This window comes from Leishmania donovani, chromosome 10 (genome assembly GCF_000227135.1).
Source record: "Leishmania donovani BPK282A1 complete genome, chromosome 10".
Taxonomy (NCBI): Eukaryota; Euglenozoa; class Kinetoplastea; order Trypanosomatida; family Trypanosomatidae; genus Leishmania; species Leishmania donovani.
The window spans coordinates 513,377-531,582 of NC_018237.1; the positions used below are offsets into that span (position 1 = coordinate 513,377).

Sequence of the window (18,206 nt, forward strand, 5' to 3'; positions counted from 1 at the left end):
GGGCGAATGATATCAAAACGCAGGCATGGCGCACTCCAATCCACGTTCCCAGCTCTTCTTGACTGGCGAGTTCCCTATTTCTGTGGAAGAGTACGCCGACATGGTATCCCTCCACTCGCGGCCGCGATACCTCCGGCGCCGGCGCAGCTATCAGTGAGAATCCTGTTGTTTTCAAGTCCTCATCTGGTAACACTACGCACGAATAGGTAGACTTGCGTATCCCCCCTTTCTGTCACCCAAGGGGGCGGGTGGAGGAAAAGCGAAATGCTTGCAACGACTCTGCTTCTCGAGATCTGAAACGAGACGAAGAACACAATCGGGGTGAAGAGAAGTGCCTGGTGAAGCATGTCATTCGCATGGCGGAGAGAGCGTTCACACTCACTTCTCATCACCATATCGTTTTGCGATCCGCCCTCCCTCTTTCATTCCTGTCACAGTCGTTCAAACCAAACAAAAAAAAACAGATGAGAAGAAAAACAAAGGAAACAAGACAAGGCGACAGGCTACGAAAACGAGCATAACGCAAAAACACTTACCTGTTCAATGGAGCGGAAAAACGGGAGGAAAGTTCGATGATTACAATAGACAGGTGTGGCAACGATGGCACACGCCGGCGGGGCCGCCTCACTTGTGGTCATGAGCGAGGGGGGAACCGCTGGGTATTTCCGCCAACAGAGGCCGCATGCCAGCTAGTCCAGGGGTGGCTTTTGGGTGTGCAGTTGAACCTTCCCGCTGCTGGAGAAGGAGTAGCTGCACCTTCCCGCAAGCATCCCACGGCTCTGATCTGTGACGCCCTGCGGAGCTAGCTTTCGTATTTTTTCTCGCGCCGCAGCGGACGATTCGCAGATATTGCGAATAGCAAACTCGGCCCACTCTACCATGCCCGGATTCTCCTCGTCGATCTGAGTAGCGGACAGGATGTTGAACAGAAACGTGTCGCGTTCGGCAAGCGCCGCATTCACATCGACGTTGTTGTGGGTCAAATTTGCTATGAGGCGCATGCACTCAGTCTTGAAGCCCTCTGGAAAGTAGCAGAGCTCGTGATCGCGTTCCATACTAAACACCTTTTCGAGGTAGTCAAGGGCATTGAAATCTAGCATGTACTTCTGCAAATCTTTTCGGAGGTAGTGGTGAGCAAGCAGAACAGAGGAGAGAACCTCGAGGGAGAGCAGAGAGAGGTGAGAGCCTCGCTCAATCCACGCTAGAGAGCCTGCCGCAAAATCCTCCACGCTACTGTTTCGGAGCACCTCAGGGGACGTCATGGACTGAGATGAGGCAAGCTGCGAGGCCGGCGAGTCCGCATCCCCTTCGCCCTTGCGCCGCCTCCACTCCAGCAGTGTTTGGTCGTACACGGCTTTCGCAGTACCTAAAGTCAAATCGACCATCCGCTGCAGCACGTGCATCAGTTGCGTCATAGGATCGGGCTTCGTCTCGCCACTTTGGTAGGCGGCCTTCTCAGCAGCTTGCTCGTACTGGAACTTGAATGCCATATCACGCAGGCTGTCGAAGCTAGCCAAACAAATGGAGAGAACGTCATCGATCTTTGGCCCGATCTTTGTCAGTTCCTCCTGGTTCACATCGGCAATTCGGCCCTTCGAAGCGACTGCCATTGATATTTTTGCCTTCCGCTTAGCTTCGTGTCCTTCGCGTTTAGAAAAGGGACTAAAATAAGTGAAACAAAAGCTTGTGGGATCTGTTACACTGTTACTATTCGCCAACGCATACAGAACAGTAAAGGTGCGCTTTCACTGTGTTTCGGGAAAGTCTCGAAAATGTGTATTAAGGGGTAGAGCCACGCAGTGCAGAGACGCTGCGTGGCAAGAAGCGAGAGAGCAAGAACCAAGTAGGGCACGTTCACAAACGCAGATTGAATATAAGAGAATAGCGGAGAAAAAAAGGGAAACGCCTAGTGTCCTGCAGCAAGCAAGTGAGGGATCAGCATCTTTTCCAGTTATGAGCGCGATGAATAGAATCTACCTAGCAGCGGCATGCGCTTACCAGGGTAGCCGCAATAGCTTAATCAAAGTCGGAGGATAATTCCTGCAACTCACATGCATAGGTAGCACGTACATCAATCTCACAAACGGCTTACTCTTCATTTTCTTGCTGTTGGAAACAGGATGAAAAAAGAAGTGTGGAGTTTGTCCGTCGGCTGCACGGAAGAAAGCAACGGGTGCCAGTTAGTCATTTTTCCTCCCTTTTCCGTTTAAGCCTAGCTAAGGCACTGAAAGCGAAGCAGTTACTCAGGACTTCCAGCAAACCAAAACTCATCGAAAACGCGAGCCGACACCTCCGGGTTTTTTGCCGGAATCTGGCTGAGAAGTGACGCCACCGCGTGTATTGTTCACCTCCTCCAGCTTCACACCTGAGGGATTTGCCTCTAGGAGGGCACGCCCAGGGCCGTCGATGTAGTATTTGGGGTTGGGGCAAGATGGTACTTCGCAGTATATCGGCGCACAGGCAACCCACTCGCCGGCAGCACGGAACTTGTGCCCGCACGGACACTGCCACTCACGCTCCTCGAAAAGCTTGTTTGTCATTGCCTTTGCTTGATTCCACGCCTCCGCAAAGGTAGGCGGCGACGCTCCAGAGGAGGTGGCAAGAGCGTTTCCGGCGCGTAAGCCGACGCTTCGGTTCACCATTGTCTTCAGCTTATCAATAAAGACCATTGTCTTCGAGTGATTCACTGCTGAGCGTATCAAGAATCCCATAAAAACAGAGAACAAGAGACGGAGAGGAGAGAGAGATATGGGTTACATGATCTCAACAACAAGCATCACACCTACAAGTCACTAGAAACCATGCGCTCAGCCAGCGCATGCGGCCAACCTAACACAACAGAGTGCAGGAGAGAACATCTGGACATCGCGCCATCAAAAATCATTTTTTCCGCATCCTTCTTTGCCATGCCCACCTTTTTGACTTTAATAGCCAGCGACACCTCAGTGAGTGGCATAAGAGTCCAGAACATACTCTATGAAGCCAGGCACCCCCCTAACCTTACCAATACTGGGCCACCTCTGGTTGTGCCAGCGACAATCACCCACGCGGTTGAGGATGCCAGAGCGATGCATGGCTGCTGATGTCGGCGGTGGGGTGGTGGACGGCGTTGCGTTGGACCGGCCTGAGACAGCGAACACGCGTGTGCCATCCACATCATGGGCACAGTGCCAATGCCACTCCAATGCATCTTCACCCCGCCCTGGCACTGCCTGCAGGTGTGGGGCGCCTGAGCCACCTCGAGGGGGATGCATCAGGTGGCTGCCGGCACCATGGGAGCGGCTGTGAGGCGACCTGACCTGCGAGGCAGGGGGGCGGGCAGAGTGTGAGGCAGAGGCTGTGCTGCGGTGCCCACGTGGGCATTGCGGCAGCACTTGTCTGCTGCTGCATGGCACCACGCGATAGGCGTGTGACGAGCTCCAGATAAAGTGAAGTTGGATTGTCGCGCTACAGCAGAATGGTTACGTTGAACAAACAAAAAGAGAACGAAAAAAATCGTGAATAGTCCGTCAAGGTGGTGATAACCAAGACGGAAAAGCTCAGAATCGAAGAGAGGTCAAAAATTCATTTTCCAGGCCCGCCACGGTAGCCCTCAGGGAACAGAAACGCAAACAGGTCCTGCGTCTTGCGCCACGCCTGGCGAGCGATCTGCAGTCCTATTTGGGCCATCGAGAAACGGCGTGGTGTCGCCTCGCGCTTGTCCTCCAAGCGAAATGACTTGGGGTCTATTGCATAAGGATGGCGGCGCAGAGCTGCAGACCTTCGCATTGTTTAAAGTATTGTATAGTACTGTGGTACTCAGCCTTGAAACGGAGTTGACCTTTGTGGAGTTTTATGTGCCTTTCATGAAATAAGCGCAGTGAAAAGAAATCGGAGAAGAGAAGGTGATTTTTTTTTCCATATCGCAGAGGCTGCACAGACCTACGGAGCTTCAAGAATAGCAACGGAGAAGATAAAGCTGTCGCGTACTTTTATCTCCCAAACGACCTACTCAGAGCCATTCACCACCCGGTGGACCGAAACATATGAACACGGAGACCTGTGCAAGCCACACACAGCTTTCGCCCGAATGGAGAAGAAATGGTCGGGTCTCTTTTAGGAATGAAACCGAGAAGAAACAGTGCATATTTCATGTTTGCCGCGTATACTAATGTAGCTTTCCTGATTCGAAAAAGAGGTGTTGTAGCTTGTTTCTCACGCAAAGCGGCGCAAAAACAGGGGAAGAAAGCCCAGAAGTGCTCCCAAAAACAGGAGGCCCATAATCAGAAATCATCTCAATGCCTTTGAAGGAACTGGGCCAGTGACGCCGACCCAAACTCCATTGAAAGGTGTCTGTCGAGCATTCTTTTTCCATTTGACATCCACTTGACGTAGCAGAGCATCGGCACGTAAAAAACCTCAAAACTTGACCGCATCCACGATGACTGAGGCTCACGAGCATCAAGAGCATCGATGATGAACGTGCGCTTTGTCTTCAGAGCGCTCAGAGTGTTATAAACCTTTAGGCTGTTGACGTCCAGCGGGTCATAAAAAAACAGATAGTGACTAGAGTTCCCATCAGTAACGGCGTTAATGATATCCTGTGTAGTTGTACATGGCCGAAGAACTACGTCTGCATTTGCAATCCGACTAACTAGGAAGAACGCAAAGAAAAGTACGAGGACTTGAATACGTCGCATTTTTTTTTGTGCTGATTAGGTGCTATCTGTTTGGTGTATATTTACGAGAAAGTACAGAGAAGAGCGGGACAGATGACAGTGCTACTCGATTGCATGTGAAGGGAAAACACCCGAGGTGCAACCTTATCCTAAGCAGGTAATTCCAGTGATACCTGCAACTCCCGTTCGAGCTTCAATAGACAGATATACAAAAACGTGTCATGAAGAAAATACAGAGGATCATAGAGCCTAACGCACTATATCTTCTCCAGCACAAAAGGGGCCTTTTTTCTTTCTCTGCTGAGAGTTCCTGGTGATGATGCAACACCATATATGCCCCGTAGCGCAACGGTCTTCTATGGAGTGCGCGCACGTAATTGTCTTCATCGAGCTCGCCCTATCTCCAAAGCCACGAGGAAGGAGTCATAAAATAGTAGACAAGGACATCTGGCCACAGAGCGCCTATGACCTCTTCAGCGCTTCAGCTTTAGTGCGGAGAAGACGAAGCAAGTCCATCACTTCCGATTTTGAGCACCCAACCGTTTCGTGAGAGGAAAACGCACACACAGGCATTTCCGCTCTAGTAACGATTTCCTTGCCGTCACGCACGTCCAAGAGCTGCGAGTACGCCTCGTTGAGGTGTATCTCTATGAGATCGTCAGTTGCGCCGTACGCTAAGACACAAAAGTCATCTAACGGAACCGGTACTACAGGAAGTGTGTGCAGCTGTACTTCAACGTCGAAGGGCTTGAGAAGACCGCTGCTCAGCCACGAAAAACGACGCGAAAGGTCGGTCGACGACACACGCAGCTTTGACTCTATGGAACCTTCTTTCACGGTGTAAAATATAGCGTCTCGAATGTTGCCGTTCATCTGCAGGTGAACGACCAGATTGGATCCGTTTGCAAAGCAGATTCCAGCACTTTGCGAATCCACTCTGTATGCAAACAACGCGATCGAGTTTGAGTCCGAGTCTCGTAGGACGTTGTCTTGACTACTAAATAAAAGTGAGGCTACGAGGCCGCTAAACGGGGTGTAGCCGGCGGCATTGCCACATTCGAGGCAGTAGTCGGTGCCAGTAGCTTCTTCATGATAAAATGGAGCTTCGAGAAACTCCTGATGGCAGTGGTCGCATGTGTAGCCGTCTTTGTAATCCGGCTCAAGTTCGAGTGGAAGCCATCTATAGTGTCGGAGAACCATCTAGAAAAGGTGTCTGTAAACGTATACCATCCGCTGCATAGCTTTTAAGCCTTCCGCTCTTTGGTGCTCGCTCCGGAGAGGAAGCTTAAAGGGAGGTATGATAACGAATAACCGAAAAACGCAGGATGAAGTAATAGCAATGAATGAACACAACAAAGTCACACATGCACAGACTCGTATTTTGTAATCTGCCGCGGAGTGGAGCCGTAGAGCATCCTTTCCGTTTTCCCAGAACATAAAAGCGACTTATACACCACGTGGTCGAGTTTCAACGGGTCTTGCGGACATCTTGCTTTGTTCATTCGAAACACGTATGCAGCGCAATCTCAACGAAATCATAACAGCAGGGTAAACAAGACTAGATGAAGTTATACAGATCATGGACATTGTCGCAAGTGTGAAATACATGTAGGGCAAACTCGAACGCGGAAAATAACAAGCCATGTGATCTATATTTTTGCAGATCCCCTGTAACGCTTCACGCATTTCAGATGCTGTAGAATGCTACTTTCCAGAAACATCCCCCTCCCCAGATGATTGTCACACCTCTTGGTCCTTAAAAGAAACTAACTGGCATGCCCATCACGAAGCATTCCTAGCTCAGTCGGTAGAGCGCACGGCTCTTAACCGTGTGGTCGTGGGTTCGATCCCCACGGAGTGCGCTTTTTGGGCGCCTACCAATCCACCACTCACCGGCGCGTAAGCGTGCTCAGGAGCGGAGAAAAGGCTTTGCGCAGTCCGGGAATCGAACCCGGGCCTCCCGCGTGGCAGGCGAGAATTCTACCACTAGACCAACTGCGCTTGGTCATTTTCGACTCGTTCAAAGTTTATCGCACACCATCGGTGGTGGTCCGGGAAAACTCCTCCCGTTGGATTCGAACCAACGACCTGTAGGTTAACAGCCTAACGCGCTGCCGACTGCGCCAGGGAGGATTCAACGGAATGCTATACTACGGAACCATGAGAGGTGCACCAACGACAACATTCCTGGGGGCCACCCAGCAGGCTTGAGAAGAATAGCATCCCGCTTTCCGACGGCAAGATAAAATGGTTGCAGACTCATGTCTTGGCAGCTCCAACGGAAAAAGACTAAAGGGAAAATGCACACACTATTCCTCTATCTTTCAAATGACACCTCGACCTCGTCTGCTATCGTCCCTTTTTCACCCCTCTTACAATACATTTGGCTTGTTCTCGAGATCTGGGAGAAGAATAGACTCCTCTCTCACAGCCGTTGGGGCGATGCACGCAAATTCTTGCCGCCTTTGTGGATCCCCCTCAGTGACGCTCTTTCACACAGACAAGATGCGGGAATACTATCGCTGCCATCAATGCAGTCTCGTATTTGTGCCCGATCGCTTCATGCTGTCAAGCGCGGAGGAAAAGGCCGTGTATGATTTGCATGAGAACATCCCTGGTGACGCAGCCTACGAGAAATTTCTCTCCCGCGCAGCACACCCCCTCGCCGATTACCTTTCGGTAACCGTAAAAAGAACGCCACATCAGCCTCAGGGCCTCGATTTCGGATGTGGACCTGCACCGGTTCTCGCTAAAATGCTCTCCGCCGCTCCTTACAGCTATTCCATGGACATTTTCGATCTGTATTACTTTTCAGAGGCCAGTTACTGCCTTGAACGCGAAGATCACTACGACTTTATCACAGCCACGGAGGTCGTGGAGCATTTGCGGGATCCGCTTTCAGTGTTTCGCACACTGTGGCGTTGTATCCGCCCTGATGGCGGGGTTTTAGTAATTATGACGAAACGCGTGCACGGCACAATTGAGCGCTTTCGTAACTGGCATTACACCCGAGACCCCACACATATTACATTCTTCCACACGGCATCATTTCAGTGGCTCGCAGATTCGCTGCCGTCCAATGGTGAAACGTGCGAAACGCGGTTTGTTAGCGCCGATGTTGCGCTTCTCATAAAAAAAAAAACAGATTCCTGAATCTTTCAATATGCTGCAATCTGGCCCTTAGTGTCAAAAATTGGTAAACCTATCGAACTGTCGAAGAAGAGCGCAGCATTTTGGCGAAAAAAAAAGAACTATGCTCTTCAGCACCTGGAATGCATTCAAGCCACTATAGTGAAAACAAAAAGGCGTCCTGCTGCCCTTCAGCAGCCCTGCTTCTGCAAATCTAGCTGCTTTCACACCCAGGAAGAGATCTTGGTGAAACGTTTTCATTTCCCGCCTTCTCTAAGCGTTTTTCTTCACTCCAAACTCTGCTCCTTTCTCTTTTTCTTTTGTTTTACTCCTCTACTCCTCTGCGTACAACTGACTCACACATCTCCACTTGATTCACAATACTCCCGTACTCATGCAAGTCTTACGTCATAAAGCAATCCATCAAAAGAGATCTTTCTCCCTTTTTATCAGTGTGTTGCTCTCTCCGTGGTAACACATTTTCTTCCTACTTTCACACAACGTCTTTTCTTTTGAATATTTGCTTTAGTTTCTTTCTGTGCATCTACTGGACGCCCACCTCAACGTGCAAAAATCGATTTCCATCTGCTGAATTGTTCAAAACGATAACTCTCTGACGCCTTTTTCGATTTTATATTAGCTCCACTTTGCTATAACATATTAGCTCATTTTGCACCCTTTCACACGCGTTCATTATCAGTTTTCTCTTTTTCCCCTCGCGTTCCTGATCTGTAGTATATCTTTTGTTTGCTTTTGCTGACGAAACGCAGAAGGAGAAATGGGTTCTAACGCGTCGCATACTGAACCCCAAGTGCCAAAGGAGTGCGCGATGGTGGCGAAGCGAAAGGAATTCGAGCGGACAAAGGTGATTCAAGAGGCCACCTTTCTTACCTTCAAAGGTTTGGACACACACGACGTGTACAACTGCTGCGTTCCTTTTAAGATCAATGGCACCTACCACATCTTCGGACGCGCCGAGCGACGCAGCGAGTGGGTCAATTCGCATGTCCGCCTCTTCCGTAAGACCGGACACGACGAGTACACCCTTGTGGAGCACGCGATGCAATACCAGCTGGAAGACCCGTTTCTTGTGAAGATCAACGAAGAGGCGCTTTTCGGTGGTGTGCGTGTCACAAAGGACCATGGAAAGGTGTCCGGCTACGTCTGCGATTTCTATCGTGGCAAAATAGACGACCTACACTATTTCACTTCGGGCCCGAAGAACATGAAGGATATTCGTCTCGTCGGGCTGGCGGACGGGAAAATTGGTGTCTTTTCCCACCACAAGACCAGCAAAACCTGCATTACCGGCTTTATCATTATCGATTCACTCGACGATCTTTGCTCGCAGGTAATCGACTCTGCAAAGCCGATCGATCACACGCTCTTTGGTGACGCGTGGGGTGGTGTAAACCAGCCGTACCTTCTATCAACAGGTAAAATCGGCTGCATTTCTCACCATGGCTATCTCGACACGGATGCAAACGGCGAAATCATCAACGTGTACTGCATCACGTCCTTCGTTTATAAGCCGTCAACCAATAAGTGCTACGACTACAAGATTCTTGGCACAAAAAACTGCTTTCCAGATTACCCGGCGAAGGCGCCAAAACTGATAGACTGCGCTTTCGTCTCTGGTATCGTGATGCGTGAGGACGGCAAGTGCGACCTGTACAGCGGTGTCGGCGACACCCGGGAGGGTCGAATGGTGATCGACTACCCGTTTGAGGGACATGGCACTATTGCCGACAATGTCGACTTTTGAGGGCTCATCCGCCATACGTCTAGTGACGACAGCGACTCAGGAAAGAAAGTAAACATAGTAACCCCATTACGTTCATCGCAACAATTGTTGAAAAATAATTACACATGTTTTTTTTATTTTCCTTACTCTCTTACTTTCAGCTCTACCATATTCATCCCTATCACGATCTCCGCTTCTCTAGCGACTCTCTCCCTCTGTATATCTCAACTTTTCTTTTCGTTCCCGTTGATCCATAGCTCTCTTCTCTATGCGCATCACTACTAAGCACCATGACCCGCATTGAAGTTCTGCCACTGTTAGCGGTCTGGCCCAAGTGAGCGTTTTGTCTTTTCTTTCCCGTAGCCCAAACCGTGCTTGGTGCCAGGCACGCCTCAGCGTTTGATGTGAGGGTTCAGTACCCCCATTCGGTAGGGAAGCCACGCAACCCCCTTATCCCTGCCAATGCTTAGTCGCTTCTCGAGGCGCCAAAGTCCATTGCTCAAGACCTGGCAGCTCAGAGCGATGCATGGCTGCTGATGTCGGCGGTGGGGTGGTGGACGGCGTTGCGTTGGAGCGGCCTGAGACAGCGAACACGCGTGTGCCATCCACATCATGGGCACAGTGCCAATGCCACTCCAATGCATCTTCACCCCGCCCTGGCACTGCCTGCAGGTGTGGGGCGCCTGAGCCACCTCGAGGGGGGGATGCATCAGGTGGCTGCCGGCACCATGGGAGCGGCTGTGAGGCGACCTGACCTGCGAGGCAGGGGGGCGGGTAGAGTGTGAGGCAGAGGCTGTGGTGCGGTGCCCACGTGGGCATTGCGGTAGCACTTGTCTGCTGCTGCATGGCACCACGCGATGGGGACGCTGTGACGGGCCGGGGGTAGGGTGGAGCGCTGAGTGAAGCCGAACTGACGCTGCATGTCACAATGCACATTGAGAAAAACACGAATCAGCCCTTGCCGCTTATTAATTCTGTATGTTTCGGTGCTCATGCCATGAAGTAGTTCTACTGTGACTCTTTTTTTTTTTCGCAGAAGACCTGCGTTCTTTACGGTCAATGCCAGCCTGCCTTGCTTTTTCATACAAGGCATGCAACCCAGTCGATCCCTGCACTTTTTTTTCACCGGACTGCGTGAGTTGCCAAGCGAGATTGTCTGCTTTTAGTATGCGTCACTGTTTTTATCGTTGCACATAGGTTTATACCTCCCTGAATTTTCTTTCCGTGAAGCGCATACCTCCGATTCGCGAACGAGAACCTAAAAACGGAAAACAGCAATGCACTGATGCAATCGTGGCTGTATTTGTCGCAATTTGAAGCGAATCAGGAACCACTTCCGAATTATGAAACAAAGCGTCGCTCGCTTTATTAGTAGCATCAAGCTTTTGTCCAAGGATGAAAAAAAGGACCGCGCGACGCTTCTCCTTTGATGGCTAGCTGGTCGTTCTCTATGCATTTTTCGAAGTCTGAGCGGATGCTGATTGAATTGGCTTCTCTCCATTCCGAGAGTCTCCTTGATTTCCCTATTTCTACGAATTTTTCTGCTTCGCTTCAAAATACGTTTGCTTACTTTTTTTTTCGTATTTTGTTTGTTGCAACGATATCCCTTATTGAGGGGAACATGCGCGAAGCCGTCGAAAAAAAAACGATATATCCAGAAAGCAAACAACACATACACACACACACACACACACACACACAAAATACACACAATCGACGACGACAGCGAGCTGGCGGCATGGGGCTTCTCAACACAAAGCCGTGCTCATTGATTCCCGCCAAGGAGGCATTTGAGCGCGAAAAGAAAATCTATGGCAAAGCGATCTTGTCGTTCGATGGAGTCAATGGGTACGACGTGTACAACTGCTCTGTCCCCTTCACCTACGATGGCAAAACATACATCTTTGGCCGCGTGGAGAAGAAGGATGAGTGGGTTCACTCAAACAGCATACTATTCGAAAAAGTAGGCGAGAACCGATACCGTCGACACCCGACGTCCATCACGTACAACTTGGAGGATCCGTTTGTGGTGAAGATTCACGGTGAAATGGTCTTTGGCGGCACCCACGTCACGAAGAACGGCGGCAAGGTGTCCGATTACCGTTGCGAGTTCTACCACGGGACACCCCTCAATCTCAAGTACTTCGCTTCTGGCCCTTCAAAAATGAAAGACATTCGTCTGGTTGAGCTGGCTGACGGCAAGATCGGCATCTTCACACATTTTCGCACAGAGGGCTCATGCTTGACCGGCTTTGCTACTATCGATAAGATAGAGGACCTTACTGTGGAGGTGATCAATTCAGCAAAGCTGATCAACCACCGTCCATTTGGAGACGCCTGGGGAGGCCCGAGTCAGGTGTACTTGCTCTCATCCGGCTTACTGGGATGCATTTCACATCACGGCTACCTCCTCGATCAGAAGGATGACATTCAGCTCCGCATTTACGCTTGCACATCCTTTGTGTTCGACCCTGCGACCTACGACGTGTACAACTTCAAAATCATCGGAACCAAAGGGTGCTTCCCGCCGTGTGAACCAAAGCTACCGCACTTGGCCGATTGCGCCTTCGTGTCTGGTATCGAAATGCGCGATGATGGCAAGTGCAACCTGTACAGCGGCATTGGGGACGTTGCCGAGGGGTACATAGTTATCGACTACCCTTTTGAAGGATACGGCAACATTGTAAGCGATGTCGCCTTCTGAGACACTCTGAAAGCCGTCGCTATCGCCTGCGGCAGCGACAACCACAGCTACAAAACACGTTTTCTTTTCACAAAGCTTTCGACAGGAATGAAAGAGGGAGGGCGGATCGCGAAACGATATGGTGATGAGAAGTGAGTGTGAACGCTCTCTCCGCCATGCGAATGACATGCTTCACCAGGCACTTCTCTTCACCCCGATTGTGTTCTTCGTCTCGTTTCAGATCTCGAGAAGCAGAGTCGTTGCAAGCATTTCGCTTTTCCTCCACCCGCCCCCTTGGGTGACAGAAAGGGGGGATACGCAAGTCTACCTATTCGTGCGTAGTGTTACCAGATGAGGACTTGAAAACAACAGGATTCTCACTGATAGCTGCGCCGGCGCCGGAGGTATCGCGGCCGCGAGTGGAGGGATACCATGTCGGCGTACTCTTCCACAGAAATAGGGAACTCGCCAGTCAAGAAGAGCTGGGAACGTGGATTGGAGTGCGCCATGCCTGTATTTTGATATCATTGCCCTTTCATTCTTAAGGCCATGCGCGCAAGAGGAAGTGCGCGTACTTATTTCCACCAAAAGCTGACAAGGGGCGAAATACAAGACGAAGGGAAGGTGGGAGAGAAACAGCGCTTTTTCTCCCCTCTTGAACCAGCTGCCTGGGCAGCTTCCAATGAGCCCGTTGTGAACAAGGATGGTGCGTTTTCAGTCATTTTGTTAAGCACTCTGTTCTGCTCTGCCCTCTGCCTCATTCACTGGAACGCGTTTCTTCGAATCGCTCTTGGTCTCTTCCCCGTTTCACTTTCACGTACTGAAGATGCACTAGCCCGTCTTTTTTCGTGTTTTTTTTGTTGCTTCTTCTTCAATTTCGCTCTTTACCTTTTGTTCCCCAGTCCTGCCGTTTCTCTTGCTCATGCTTCATCTCTTTCCCACGCTAGCGAGCTGAATGCTTCCCTTTCTTCCCCTCGTTTGTTTTTCTAATATTTCTTCCCCCTTTTTTTCAATACGGGTTTCTGAAACAGCAGTGCGTGGAGCAACCTCTCGGACAGCCGCGACGGAAGGAAAGCAAATACACTGGTGCTACTATATTTGGATGCCTTTTTCACACACCTGCTCACCTGCGGACGGCCTAGCCTGCTGATTCTAGTCTCCTCGCAAAACTACCGAAGGTGCAGGAAAGAACGTACAAATGTTCTCGTGCCGCAAACACCCGAGAGATACAGGTTATGCGTCACGGTACCATAATTGTTTCATTTGCACCCCCGCGTATAGCCAAGTTGTATCTCCGGCAGAAAACCGGGTGCGCCTCAGTCGAATGAGTCCGTTGGAGATAGGAGCCAGCCCGACGTCCCTGACTGGGACGTTTTGTATGCCATCAAGCTTTTCTCTCATTTTCAGATGTTGCCCTTTTCTCTGCCGTGCCGCCATTTCAGGCATTCACTTCGCCTCTTTTCTCCTGAACTTGCTTGGCCGTTTGTCTCAGCTCTCCGTGAATAGCAGAAGACTTTTCAAGGCCGTTCGCAAGTGTACGGAAATTTACACGAGAAACATACAGGAATCTCTTAGCAGATTCCAGACGTTGAGCCGAGGAGGCCCTTGAGAAAACCACCGGCAGCTCTTTTTCTCGTTTGCGTCTCGTTCACCTCCTACGCGGTTTCTTTCTCCAGAACCAAAGGCGTAATCAGCGAAGAAGAAGCGATCAAAACACACACAGTCATAGCGCTCGCCTACACCCCCCTTGTCACCCGCACCGAATTTCTTTATTCCTTTCCCCTTTTAGGCCCACCAAAAAAAGATGAGCACATTCGAGAAGGTCAAGGAGGAGAAGTTGGAGTTCGAGAAGAACTGCGACCAGCACATCTACGAGAAGGCTCTCCTTACCTTCAAGGGCGTGGATGGGATGGATGTGTACAATTGCTCTGCACCCTTCAAGTACGAGGGCCGGACGCACATCTTTGGTCGTGTGGAGAAGCGGTCCGAGTGGGCCAATTCGTATGTACGGTTGTTTGTGGAAACGAATAAGGATGAATTCACTCTGGTGCCTGGCAACATGGTGTGGCAGCTTGAGGATCCGTTCGTCTCAAATATCGATAATGAGATGCTCCTCGGTGGGACGCACATCCGGAAAACGAACAACCGCGTCTTTACCTACTACTGCGACTTCTTTCGCGGCACTGCGGAGAACCTGAGCTACTTCACGACGGGACCTGACAACATGAAGGATATTCGCCTTGTCGAGCTGGCCAACAACAAGATTGGCGTCTTTTCGCGGCCAAAGACGGCAGCGCACGCCTTCATTGGCTTCACGGTGATCAACAACGTGATGGAGTTAACACCTACACTTGTCGAGGAGGCCCCGCCTCTCAATGTCATTCACACCGGCGCCTGGGGTGGTGTGAATCAGGCGTACCTACTGAGCTCCGATAAAGTGGGGTGTATCAGCCATTACAGTTACATTGACAAAGACGAAGACGGCAATGAGATCACCGTGTACACCAACTACTCCTTCGTCCTGAACCCGTACCTTCGTGAGGTGGAGGACGCAAGAATTATCGGGACCAAGGGCTGCTACCCAAAGTGTTCCCCGAAGGTTGACAAACTTCTCGACTGCGCTTTCAGTTCTGGCATTGTCATGCGCGAGGACGGCCTTTGTGACTTGTACAGCGGGTTAGGAGACGCTTACGAAGGCCGTATCACTATCAACTACCCGTTTGAGGGTCATGGAACTCTCATCGACAACCTGCACTTCTAGGCAACAGTGTGCGTATGTGTGTGTGTATCTGCTTTTTCATGCGTAATGTTTCTTTCCTCACCATAGCCTTCCCTCTACTTTTCTGTTACCCTTTCCCATCATCCTCCACTATTGAGTATTGGTGCGAACTCGAGAGAACGGTGGGCTCTTCTAGTCTCTCTTTTCTTTTTCGTTCTGTTTCTGCTCCCTGATGATGTGAGGATACACCTCTCCGTGTGTGGTGTCAGGGCTCAGTACCCCGACTCTGCGTGAGGGGAAGCCATGCACCCTCTTAACCCCTGTCGATGTCAAGCCACCTCTGGTTGTGCCAGCGACAATCACCCACGCGGTTGAGGATGCCAGAGCGATGCATGGCTGCTGATGTCGGCGGTGGGGTGGTGGACGGCGTTGCGTTGGAGCGGCCTGACACAGCGAACACGCGTGTGCCATCCACATCATGGGCACAGTGCCAATGCCACTCCAATGCATCTTCACCCCGCCCTGGCACTGCCTGCAGGTGTGGGGCGCCTGAGCCACCTCGAGGGGGGGATGCATCAGGTGGCTGCCGGCACCATGGGAGCGGCTGTGAGGCGACCTGACCTGCGAGGCAGGGGGGCGGGCAGAGTGTGAGGCAGAGGCTGTGCTGCGGTGCCCACGTGGGCATTGCGGTAGCACTTGTCTGCTGTTGCATGGCACCACGCGATGAGTTCATGACAACGCCGGGGGTAGGGTGGAGTCCGCTTCTTGCTTTATGGCAGAATGAAGACTTGAAAGGAGCTGCTTGTGTGCAGGGCGAAGGGCTCATTGCTTTTTGGTGCCTTACCCAACCTTCACCTTTTCTTTCTCGGCGAGTTTTGCTTCCGCGCGTCTTCGTGACTCTTCTCTCCCCCAGCTACCACAGCTGCAGCATGAAACGCAAATGAAAATGGAGAAATGAGAAGGAAAAAGGGCGAAAAAAGGCAGTCTCGTCAGTCGCACCGGAGGAGGCGCCCATCCGCGAGGGAAAAAAGGGCCTTGCTTCATTTGCTTTTCTTTTTGTCGTGGTTCGCTATCTCTCACTTTTTCACAGCGATTTTTTTCGACACATGCACACACATTAGCGTCACCGCGCGCCTCCTCCCGCACAAGAACCGACACTCGTATGTCTATGCGTGCACCTACATTCATGCATGTGCGCGTGTGTGGGTAGAAGTATCAGTGATATGCTACACACAGACAGGTGGACAAGGAAGAGACATAGTGAGAGCGAGAAAACAATGAAGAGCGACTGAGAGGATAGCCAGTTGTTGCTACTCTTTTTTATTTCAACCCGCTTGTCTTTGTTTCGCTTGCCATTTGACAGCACGATACCTTCATCAATGACACCACACGAGCTAAGATGTCAGCGAGGCGCCGACGCCTAGGCGTGTGCGCCTTGGTGCGTGCGTTCGTGTATCGCAATGAGAGGACTGCACAAGAGACGCATGCACAACATCAGCTTTTGCCCGTCACCAAACCGGTTCTTCTTTTCATGTATTTCATTCATGCTTGCTGTGGATACTCTGGGGCCGTTGTTGCTTTCCCTCACGCTTCTTTTCTCTCGCTCTCTTTGCACCTGCGTGCTGTTGATCGATTACTCCACACACCAGCCCAGCGAGTGTGTCTGATGGACTACCGAGTTCTTTTTCTTCCTTATACAACCTGCGGTATAGACATTAAGGCATGCTTGTGTTTGAGCACACACACACACACACACACACACACCGGAGGAGGGCTTGTACATGTGTATACGCGCGTACTTGTGTGTGCTGTAGCCAGAGAGATAGAGCAAGAGAGACGGCATGTGCGGTGGGAGAAAGGCGGAACAGAGAAGTAAAAGCGAAAAAGGAGAGAGAAAGCGGAGGGGAAGGCAAAACGGCTATCAGCATTACGAGAAGACGGAATCTGAGAGAAAAAGAAGACTGCCATCTGCTCGATATGGCAGAGGCAGGGAGAAGGCGGGCGGGGGGATGTACAGCTTCAAGTGACTTTTCGACGAGAGAAAGCACATACAGGTCCCTTCAGTTTCGAAGTACTCTGCGAATGTGCTTCACGTCTCTAAATACCTTTCTTTCGCTCGATCCTATTCTTCCGCTTGTTCTTCACTGCGCACGGTGTAAGGTGTGTGTGTGTGTGCGCTTGTTTGCGCTTGCGTGTGTGTCTGTCTGAGTCTTGTGTGTTTGCGTTGTGCCCAAAGGGGTGAGAGAGGAAGGAAAACGAAGCTTTTTCTCTATTTTCATTCACTTCTTTTTCCCTTTTGTTCTCTTTCACTTCTCCTTTCGCCCATACTACCACCACCACCGCCGCCAACGCCTGACTCTTTTCCATTCAGCGATGCACTGCCTTGATGAACACTCGTTGACTGTTTTCTCCATTTTATTCTTCCTTGTTTGCTCAACGTCCCTGATGATGTGAGGATACACCTCTCCGTGTGTGGTGTCAGGGCTCAGTACCCCGACTCTGCGTGAGGGGAAGCCATGCACCCTCTTAACCCCTGTCGATGTCAAGCCACCTCTGGTTGTGCCAGCGACAATCACCCACGCGGTTGAGGATGCCAGAGCGATGCATGGCTGCTGATGGCGGCGGTGGGGTGGTGGACGGCGTTGCGTTGGAGCGGCCTGACACAGCGAACACGCGTGTGCCATCCACATCATGGGCACAGTGCCAATGCCACTCCAATGCATCTTCACCCCGCCCTGGCACTGCCTGCAGGTGTGGGGCGCCTGAGCCACCTCGAGGGGGGGATGCATCAGGTGGCTGCCGGCACCATGGGAGCGGCTGTGAGGCGACCTGACCTGCGAGGCAGGGGGGCGGGCAGAGTGTGAGGCAGAGGCTGTGCTGCGGTGCCCACGTGGGCATTGCGGTAGCACTTGTCTGCTGTTGCATGGCACCACGCGATGGGGACGCTGTGACGGGCCGGGGGTAGGGTGGAGGTCAGATCATGCGGTATGGGAGAATGAACAAGCCGAACGAAAAGTGTGCTTCTCTTCTTGTTCTTCCGCACCTCCGATTGATGCATTGCGAGCTTTTTTTGTGGGTACTTTTTCTTGTTGCCGACATAGCAGGACGTGTTTTGCTGCTTCTTTGGTGCGCCCGTACCTTTGCCAAAGCCACTTCACCCACACCTACCCACCCAGCTATGCAGAATTGTAGAGAGACAGATCGATACTTTTTCAACCAACATACCTACAACAAAGAAAAGGCGGCGTGAAGGCGTGTGAGGGAAGGCACACC

General features: G+C 51.2%; 6 protein-coding genes, 3 non-coding genes and 2 pseudogenes across 9 annotated transcripts, besides 2 other annotated features; 5 read left to right on the plus strand and 6 right to left on the minus strand.

The window, feature by feature from the left end:
- Window positions 1–179: 179 nt before the first annotated feature.
- Window positions 180–395, minus strand: LDBPK_101320 (hypothetical protein; the record flags this gene model as incomplete). Its single annotated transcript, XM_003858918.1, has 1 exon — window positions 180–395. The coding sequence occupies one exon, from the start codon at window positions 393–395 to the stop codon at window positions 180–182; it is 216 nt and encodes a 71-aa protein (XP_003858966.1).
- Window positions 396–689: 294 nt separating this feature from the next.
- LDBPK_101330 (hypothetical protein, conserved) lies at window positions 690–1,610 on the minus strand (the record flags this gene model as incomplete). The annotated part of the gene is made up of 1 exon (XM_003858919.1): window positions 690–1,610. The coding sequence occupies one exon, from the start codon at window positions 1,608–1,610 to the stop codon at window positions 690–692; it is 921 nt and encodes a 306-aa protein (XP_003858967.1).
- A 657-nt stretch (window positions 1,611–2,267) lies between these two features.
- LDBPK_101340 lies at window positions 2,268–2,945 on the minus strand (annotated as a pseudogene).
- Window positions 2,268–2,945: a sequence feature.
- A 2,175-nt stretch (window positions 2,946–5,120) lies between these two features.
- Window positions 5,121–5,858, minus strand: LDBPK_101350 (hypothetical protein; the record flags this gene model as incomplete). Its single annotated transcript, XM_003858920.1, has 1 exon — window positions 5,121–5,858. The coding sequence occupies one exon, from the start codon at window positions 5,856–5,858 to the stop codon at window positions 5,121–5,123; it is 738 nt and encodes a 245-aa protein (XP_003858968.1).
- Window positions 5,859–6,447: 589 nt separating this feature from the next.
- Window positions 6,448–6,520, plus strand: LDBPK_10tRNA1. The gene has a single exon. It is a non-coding gene; the product is annotated as a tRNA-Lys (tRNA).
- A 68-nt stretch (window positions 6,521–6,588) lies between these two features.
- LDBPK_10tRNA2 lies at window positions 6,589–6,659 on the minus strand. The gene has a single exon. It is a non-coding gene; the product is annotated as a tRNA-Gly (tRNA).
- Window positions 6,660–6,718: 59 nt separating this feature from the next.
- LDBPK_10tRNA3 lies at window positions 6,719–6,791 on the minus strand. Its single transcript has one exon. It is a non-coding gene; the product is annotated as a tRNA-Asn (tRNA).
- Window positions 6,792–7,100: 309 nt separating this feature from the next.
- LDBPK_101360 lies at window positions 7,101–8,201 on the plus strand (annotated as a pseudogene).
- Window positions 7,101–8,201: a sequence feature.
- Window positions 8,202–8,565: 364 nt separating this feature from the next.
- On the plus strand, window positions 8,566–9,552 carry LDBPK_101370 (hypothetical protein, conserved; the record flags this gene model as incomplete). The annotated part of the gene is made up of 1 exon (XM_003858921.1): window positions 8,566–9,552. The coding sequence occupies one exon, from the start codon at window positions 8,566–8,568 to the stop codon at window positions 9,550–9,552; it is 987 nt and encodes a 328-aa protein (XP_003858969.1).
- Window positions 9,553–11,269: 1,717 nt separating this feature from the next.
- LDBPK_101380 (hypothetical protein, conserved) lies at window positions 11,270–12,235 on the plus strand (the record flags this gene model as incomplete). Its single annotated transcript, XM_003858922.1, has 1 exon — window positions 11,270–12,235. One exon carries the CDS (start codon window positions 11,270–11,272, stop codon window positions 12,233–12,235), a length of 966 nt encoding a protein of 321 aa, XP_003858970.1.
- A 1,783-nt stretch (window positions 12,236–14,018) lies between these two features.
- LDBPK_101390 (hypothetical protein, conserved) lies at window positions 14,019–14,975 on the plus strand (the record flags this gene model as incomplete). The annotated part of the gene is made up of 1 exon (XM_003858923.1): window positions 14,019–14,975. The coding sequence occupies one exon, from the start codon at window positions 14,019–14,021 to the stop codon at window positions 14,973–14,975; it is 957 nt and encodes a 318-aa protein (XP_003858971.1).
- Between the last annotated feature and the right edge of the window lie 3,231 nt (window positions 14,976–18,206).